The sequence below is a fragment of the Carya illinoinensis genome, chromosome 3, assembly GCF_018687715.1.
Source record: "Carya illinoinensis cultivar Pawnee chromosome 3, C.illinoinensisPawnee_v1, whole genome shotgun sequence".
NCBI lineage: Eukaryota > Viridiplantae > Streptophyta > Magnoliopsida > Fagales > Juglandaceae > Carya > Carya illinoinensis.
The window spans coordinates 23,826,438-23,834,980 of record NC_056754.1 but is presented as its reverse complement, the minus strand read 5'-3'; the positions used below and the strand labels follow the sequence as shown (position 1 = coordinate 23,834,980).

At 35.2% G+C, this 8,543-nt stretch overlaps 1 protein-coding gene across 1 annotated transcript; it reads right to left on the bottom strand.

Annotated features, from left to right (window-relative positions):
* Positions 1-226: 226 nt before the first annotated feature.
* LOC122304641 lies at positions 227-1,147 on the bottom strand. The gene is made up of 2 exons (XM_043116900.1): positions 1,052-1,147; positions 227-943 (listed from the first exon to the last, which is right to left on the bottom strand). The coding sequence occupies exons 1-2, from the start codon at positions 1,145-1,147 to the stop codon at positions 227-229; spliced, it is 813 nt and encodes a 270-aa protein (XP_042972834.1).
* Between the last annotated feature and the right edge of the window lie 7,396 nt (positions 1,148-8,543).

The window sequence follows — 8,543 nt, the reverse complement described above, 5'->3', positions numbered from 1 at the left end:
AATTATCCTCATCCAAGATCACATGAGACACTAAATCCCCCAAATCTGGAAGTACTACACGATTAGATTGACCCAAAAAATCCATGAAATATTTCACAGCACCATCATGAATATCTTGCGGTGTTTTTAACGTAGTACCATTAGACATAGTCATCTCCATAATCCTAGTTTGCTTCCTTTTATTAAGAAGAGCATGAAAATACCTGGAATTTTTATCGCCATGTTTCTACCATCTAACTTTGGCACACTGAGCCAATCGAATCTCTTCACGATTAGTCCAGGTGTCTAGTTCCATCTTTGAAGCCAACAAGTCCAGCTCCACATCTTCTTCATATCTCACTTGCAACTGTTCATCCAACCTCTCTATACGAGACTCCAACTCCTGAATGTGCCCACTCGTCCACCCAAAAACTACCTTATTCCATGCTTTTAGAGCAACTCTCACCCTTTTCAATTTTGCCACCATTTTCATGAGAGCACCACCAACATCATTTTGGTCCCAAGCCTCACGAACACATCTAACAAAATCAACATGATCCACCCACATTTGCTGAAAACGAAAAGGCGCCGGCCCATTGCCTTCAAAACTCTTCACGAACGAAATGACCATAGGAGCATGATCCGATGATGTACGAGGTAAATATCTCATAACTGAATCCAGAAAAGCACCAAGAAACTGTTGATCAACCAAGGAACGATCCAACCGAGCCCAACTCCTTGAATTTCCGGCATGCCCATTGCACCAAGAATAACTCTTACCCAAATATTTCAATTCCATTAAACCACAATTATGTATCCAAGAATTAAACTCCTCCATGGCCACCACAGATCCAGGCCTACCACCGCGTCTCTCCCCATCATTCGCTATAATATTAAAATCCCTTGTTACCAACCAAGGATCATTAGAATTACTCTCCCTTGCAAGCTCATCCCACAACACCCTCTGTTGATCACATAAACATTTAGCATAAACAAAAGAAATTTTACACTTCATCCCACCATTAGCCACAAGAACATAAATTTGTTGGCTTCCACAACTAACCATACTTACATTAACATCATTCATCCACAACATCCACAATTTCCCATTCCACGCACCATTTGAAAACCCATAATCAAACCCAAGCATTTTTTTAACTTCATCCATTTTTTCATCACATAAAAAAGGTTCCGCAATCACAAACATCTTCGGCTTATATACTTTAATAATTTTTTTCAACCTACTTTTGGAAGACTTCACCCCTCTAACATTCCAATACAATATTGGACTAATCATAGATTGAGTTTAGAGGCACGGGTAATTACCCGTTTACTACCACGTAATTTCTTGTGACCATCCTCCCTCTATTTTTTTACTTCCTCCCTTATATCCGAATCAGAGGACAGATCGTTATGCAAAACAAATTTTTCCTCCCCCATCTCCGGATCCGATAAACAAGCCATAAGTGCATTACTATCCCCTATCAACTCCTTCTCTATACTCGGCTCAACCAACTGAAAATCACCTACCTGTTCTGCATGGGCTACCACAATAGAAACAAGATCCTCCTATGACACATAAACTGGAAGCAGCCCTGGCTCTTCAGTCATACTCTGTTCATGCACAACAGCATCATTCTCCGCATGCCCCATTGTGTCTTCCATACCCGGTTCTTCAGTCATACTCTGTACGTGCACCACTGGATCATCTTGAGACATCTCACTGCACTCCACTGCTCTCGGGACCTCCTCCACAGAATCAAAACCTGGTCTTTCCAGCACCTCTGAAATCACAGGCACCATCACCGCCGAAACAGAGCATAGAGCCTCTGCATTACCAGCCGTTCCCTGATCCTCAAAACCGTGCTCCTGCAACTCCTTCCACTGCACTTCTTTCACTTCCTGTTCTTCCATATTAATTAGAGGCTCAACCCTGCCCACCACTACCACATCCGATGTACATTGCTCAGCCACTTCTTGCACTGCAACGTTCAAACCCGATGACTCTACCTCCTTCAACTGTTTCGGCACATATTCCATCCGAACCTGTTTTTTCCCTTTTTCCTTCTGTAAAACACCCTTCTTACATGTCTTCAAGTTATGGCCCTGGACTTTACATAAAGAGCAAAAAGCTGGCATCGTCTCATATACAACCTCCTACAACCGACTTGTAGGACAAGATGGTGCACCAATCCAGAACGAAACCAGGGAGGATTTAGCAACATCAACCTCCAAGCAGACCCTTGCACCATCTGTTCTAGTGGCACACCTTGTAGCATTGTCAATCCAAATAAGCTTTCCAATAGGCGACGTGATGCTTTTCAAGATAGATGGATGATAAAAATTAGGAGCCAAGCCAAGGAGAAATATCCAAACGGGAACCACCGATGGCTCCTCCTCCTCAGAAAAGTCATGCGTCCAATGAAATGGATGGTAAACCACCTCGTTTACGTCACAAGCTTCCCTCAAGAATGCCTTGTTAAAATCATCCTCCGATGTTAACCGGACAAACACATTCTGTGGCCTTCTCATGGCTGAAACCACCGCCATACTAGACAAACCCCATCTATTTTTAATGAATATCCGAATCGCATCCAACGATAGCCTCTGCCTAAGGAACTTCAGCACCAGTGAGAACCGAAACGGTTCAGCCGACTTCAACATCTCCTCCTTTGAAAACAGGAAGTAAACTTCTCTATCCATGGTTTTGTGAACCATTGGTGGCAACTGCACATTAGGAATCGGCTGAGGGGTTGCAGAAACCAGTTCTGCAAAGGATCTATTGGCCGCCAGCATGGGACCATCAAACCCCCTCACGGCAGCCATGCAAAGAACGTAGAATAAACCCTAGCAGAGCACTAAGGGTAAAAACGTCAAACGAAGACAAGATTTCTGCTAAACTTATTATATATGCTTGAAATTATATTTATACTTTTGTTTGAAAAACTAACGATATTTTTAGGGGGAACTTAAGTATTAATACATATTTCAGGTTCTATTAAATATTTGTCATCATAAAAAATGGGGAGATTGTTGAACCCAAAGTTTCAAATTTCATGTAATTATATATTTACACATGGATTTTGATGATAACAAATGAATTCAAAGAATAAATGAGTCTTAACCTCAAGTTATCTACACAATGGAGTCAAACAAATCAAGAAACTAAGTATGAGCAAAAAGAGAATAAGTTCACATTAAAACTCATAGAGTAATGTTGTAAATCTCTTAAAAATTAGAAATTAAGATTAAGGCTAAAAATTAATATTTTATCATAAAGTATTAAAATACATTTTTCACGTGTGCATGAATATTTTAAAAATTAAATTTAAAAATTTTGAAAGATCATTGATTGTCATCTTTCACATATGCATGACATGATTGAATGTTTGAATTTTAAAAATATTAAAGATGATTGATTGTCATCTTTCATATGTGTATGTTTTATCAGTAAAAGAGTGTGTATAATTCTTGTGCATGTAGAAAGTGTTCTATACAGGAAATAGTCAAATCACCACGTGTAAGGTGATTGCAAGTGTAGATGGTGTTCTACACGGATCTTTTGTAGCAGTGTTGTTCAAATGTGTAATAGGTTTCTATCTCCACCTGAATGAGGTTGAATAATGAATTTAGATATCCTCAATGGGTAGCTTGAGGTTACATCGTAGGCAATGGGGCCGAACCTCGTCAACATACTGAGTTTGCTTCTCTCTTAACCTTATTCTTTATATTTATTGTTGCTTCGTTTTTATTTTTATTTTATATTGTGTATTTGATTTATAATTATTAATTTTTAAATACAACTGAATTCACCCCCTCTTGTGTTAGTCATCTAGGCAATACTAATATATATATATATATATGTACACACACTTTCATTGATTTATGAACAATTTTTAATTAAATGAAGCTAATGAGTCAAGCCAGATATAAATAAGTAGGCATTAACGAATCTTAATATGGTCGAGTCAAGTTTAATTAGGTATATATTATTTATTAATTAAGCGAGTATTTGGTTTTACAAAGAAGTTTATTTTAGAACCTACAAGTCAAGTTAAATTCTAATTTAACCAAATGGGGAGGTTGAAAGTTCTGATTTATTTACAGCTCTATGTAAAATTGACTTTTACGCTCTGATTGCACATCGCCTCATCATGATTCAACCAATTCTGTTATAAATAGAATATGGTTTTGGATAGAGGGAGTATCGGCCGGTCTAGACCTGCAAAACCGACTGGACCTGCCACTTTGGTCCTGACTGGACCGGGAGTAGGTCCGATTGGTTTGGGTCCAAATTTTGGTGGACCAACCAGTTTTGGTCCGGTCCCGATCTAAGGGTTTTTTACCCCAAACCGGACCGAATGAATAATATATATGATATATTTTATTATTTATATAATATTTATAATTGTATATAATTAATGATAATTTTTATAATTTTTATCTAACATAATAGGCTAATATTTATAATTTTATACTAGTACTAATATTTATACTAAGACTAAATAACTAATAGTCTAAATTAATAATAATATACTATTATATAGTTATACAGTATATTAATCATAAATTCATAATACTAAATTCATTATAAGTCTATAACTATATCTAATAGTATTAGTATTAGTATTAGTTAACTTTATATCTAATATGCTAGTATTACTATATTTGTAATAAGATTATAAGAGACTAAGAGTATTAGTATTAGTTAACTTAATATCTAATATGCTAATATTACTATATTAGTAATAAGATTATAAGACTTTAAGAGTATTACTCTTATTTAATAAATTAATATAGTATTACAAAGAGTATTAGTAAATGTATTGGCTTTGAAGACAATGAAGAGATATAGTAAATTAGTAATACTAGTTATTAGTTATAGTATTAGTATTAGTATATTATTAGTTATAGCAAATAAGTTAATAACTATTACTAATTTACTATATACTAATAGACTAATAGTATTAGTATTAGTGTATTACTAACATATATAATATATATTAATATATATATAATAGTATACTATTAGTTATATATATTAAATTAATATCACAATATAATTACATAAGTATTAAACATATTCCCTTGGATATAAAAATAAAAAAAACTATCAATTGATATACACTAACTCTCCAAGTTAGTAATAAAGTAACAATTAACATCATCAATATAATTTTAATTAGTAATTTTTTTAATGAGTTAATTAAATAATACACATGAAATAGTTTACTTAATTTTAATTTTGCTAACTTAAATATTTTTTTACTAACTTATTAGTTTTTTTATTATTTAGATTTGAAAATCACATCTGATTTTAGTGAGGGATTGAAAATGGCGTCGTTATAGTAAAATTGGACCTAAACAGTGCCGTTTAGGTCCAGTTTTAGAGGGAATTTGAAACTGAGTTGCGTAAAACGGCGTACTGAAACCCATATTTTTTTTTCCAAATTCTTGTACTGAAACGACATCGTTTGGGGTTAAAAATAATCCCAAATGGTGTCGTTTCAGTACACGAATTTGGGTCTTCCCCCCCCCCTCCCCCCCGGATTCCCTCCCATCCCCATTCACTTTTGTTTCTCTCTCAACTCTCATCTCAAAACTCTCTCAAAACCCTAGCCCTGTGCGCATCCCCTCCAAATTGTAGCCCCTCCGTCGCATCCCAACCAAACAACCAGCCCCTCCGTCACAACTCACCTTTGAAAGCCCTTGCCCTCTCCAGTCCCGTGTGTCGTTTCCTCCCTGCAATACGAGGTGCCTCTCTCTCTCTCTCTCTCTCTCTCTCTCTCTCTCTCTCTCTCTCTCTCTCTCTCTCTCTCTCTCTCTCTCTCTCTCTCTCTCTCTCTTACCTATTAGTTATTGTTTGTGTTAATTTGCTTAATAGTTGTGGATATTAGACTTGTTTGTGTGTTGGATAGTTGTCGATATTAGGCTTGTTTGTGTGCTAGATAGTGGTAGATATTAGGCTTATTTATGTGCTACGGACCACGGTGCTACCGTTCATAACAGTTTGATTGCTTCTACAATTCTACTATGTGAATGAAAAAAGAAATATTATACTTATCTTATTTTTTCCAAGATTCAAGTTTATGAAGAATACGAAGATTTGACTGGTTCGAAGACATTTTGAGATTGCACGGCTTCTGATTTCCAGCATTACAATACATATATATATATATATATATATATAAATGGGTTTCATGTATTTTCTTTCGACCTGATGATCATTTCAAGCTTCATCCCCATTTTGCCTCCCTTTCCTTAGCATTGATCAGTATATATGATCTATCATTGGGCAAGTAACATTAGGGATTGTTTTTGGGAAGAAATTCAATATAGAATGATTTCCCGGGATAATCATACTCGTGTTTACAGCCAATATGGTATCCATAACCCATGGATCTGATATTTCCTATTTTATTAGCTGGATTGCTGATCTAATAATTAATCTCCGAGATCATAATTAACTACAAGAGCTTCAAGTTTATGAAGAATACAAAGATTTTAAACTTTCAAAACAGATGAAATTAGGATTTGTAAATATTTATCTCACTTGTTGTAAAAATTTTAATTGGGTTTGTTGAATACTAACATTTTTTAGTAGTTTTTGTTTTTTGCTTTTTTTATTAATATGTTTTGAAAGAAATTAATGATTTATGTTATTTTTGTTTCCCTATTTTAATTAGAAAAAATGTCTAGTTCTATGACAAGAGGGAAACACATGTATGCTACACCTCATAACATTTAAGAGTAATGTATTCTTTAATTACACAATGCCATGGCCAGTAATTCATTGTTCTCTATCTTTTTTGTGCACTTTTGAATATGTTTATAAATAATGCTATATATATATATATATTACTAATCTCCTGTTGAGCCTTGGACAAGGTGGAGGCATATTTGGACCTGTTATATATATGTATATATTTCTAATTGTTGATTGTTTATTTTTTAAGATGGACTTTTCAACTTCAACCAATGATGTCCAGTCAATACAAAGTCCAGCTATGCATCTACCACCACCCCCACCCCCATCCAATATAAGTGGGTTACCCCCAGCCCCATCTAATATAAGTGGGTTACAAAGTGGTAGAATGAGGTCAATGGTTTGGAATCACTTTTCAAAAATACCAAAAAATGATCCCACTAAACCTAGGGCTGCATATAATTATTGTGGTGTTTCATATGCATGCGATACAAAGATCAACGGTATAAAGTCCATGAAGTATCACATTGAGAAGCAATGTAAGAAATGTCTATTTAAGAGTACGGATAAGTCACAGATGACTCTAGGTTGGAAGGTGGAGGAAGGTAGTGGTAGTGGGGGACTTGTCTCCATTGCATTTAGTGTTGAGGCTTGCCGACAAGTCTTAGCAGAGATGATTATTGTTGATGAGTTACCCTTTAAATTTTTTGAAGATGAGAGTTTCAGGAACTTTATGCTTGTGGTTTGCCCTAAGTGGGTAGGGATTCCATCACATTGGACGATTTCCAAGGATTGTTTTAATTTGTTTATGAAAGAAAAAAAATAAATTGAGAAGTGCTCTTCGAGGGTAACGAATTTTCCTCACCACGGATACATGGATATCTGTGCAAAACCTTAACTATATGGGTCTTACGATGCATTTTATTGATGATGACTAGAAGCTACACAAGATGATTCTTTTCTTTTCTTTGGTTAAAAATCATGAGAGTGATACACTTAGTAAATGCATAGAGTTATGTTTGCATGATTGGGGGCGAATGAAAATACTTACAATCACTCTTGATAATGCAAGTTCTAATAATGTGGTCGTTTCTTATTTGAAAAAAAAAACAAGTATAGGAAGGACACGGTCTTGAAACATGAATTCTTGCATGTTAGATGTTGTGTCCACATTTTGAACTTAATTGTCCATGAAGGATTGAAAGAATATGATGAGTCTATTACGAATGTGAGGGGTATTGTGAAGTATATTAAATCATCTCCTCAAAGGTGGAGTACATTTAGGAAATGTGTGAGGTTGGAAGAGATTCAATCCAAAAGTCATGTATGCCTAGATGTACCAACTAGGTGGAACTCCACCTATCTTATGTTGGAGAGGGTTGAAAAATTTAGAAAGGTTTTTGATTGATTGGCAGATGAAGATGGGGGCTTTTTAGGTAGTATTAGAGATGATGATAATAAAGTGGTGTGGTAGATAGGAGAAAGTCAAAAAAGTTAGGGCCTCCCAATGGCTCCGTTTGGACCAAGGTATAGTTGTTTGATAGGTTTCTTGGATTATTTCATAATGCAACTTTATGCTTCTCGAGGGATGAATATGTAACTTTCAATCATTTTTTTTATGGAGTTGGTTTCTATTAAAAATGTCATTAACATAAAGTATAAACAAGAAAGCCCTGTGGTGGCATTAATGGCCACAAATATGAAACAAAAGTTTAAAAAGTATTGGAAAAGTCTAGATAATCAGAATATGTTGCTGTACATTAGGATTGTTCTTGATCCTCGCTACAAAATGCGATATCTTAACTTTTGATTGAGAAAAATGTATGCAGATGATGCTACAAAAACCATTAATTTGAGT

Bases quoted from the DNA above. Each gene is read 5' to 3' on its own strand.
- LOC122304641 (XM_043116900.1), bottom strand. From the start codon at position 1,147: ATGGATGAAGTTAAAAAAATGCTTGGGTTTGATTATGGGTTTTCAAAT. The intron at 944-1,051 runs GTAAGTATGGTT...TGTGATCAACAG, and splicing joins TGTGGATGAATGATGTTAAT to AGGGTGTTGTGGGATGAGCT.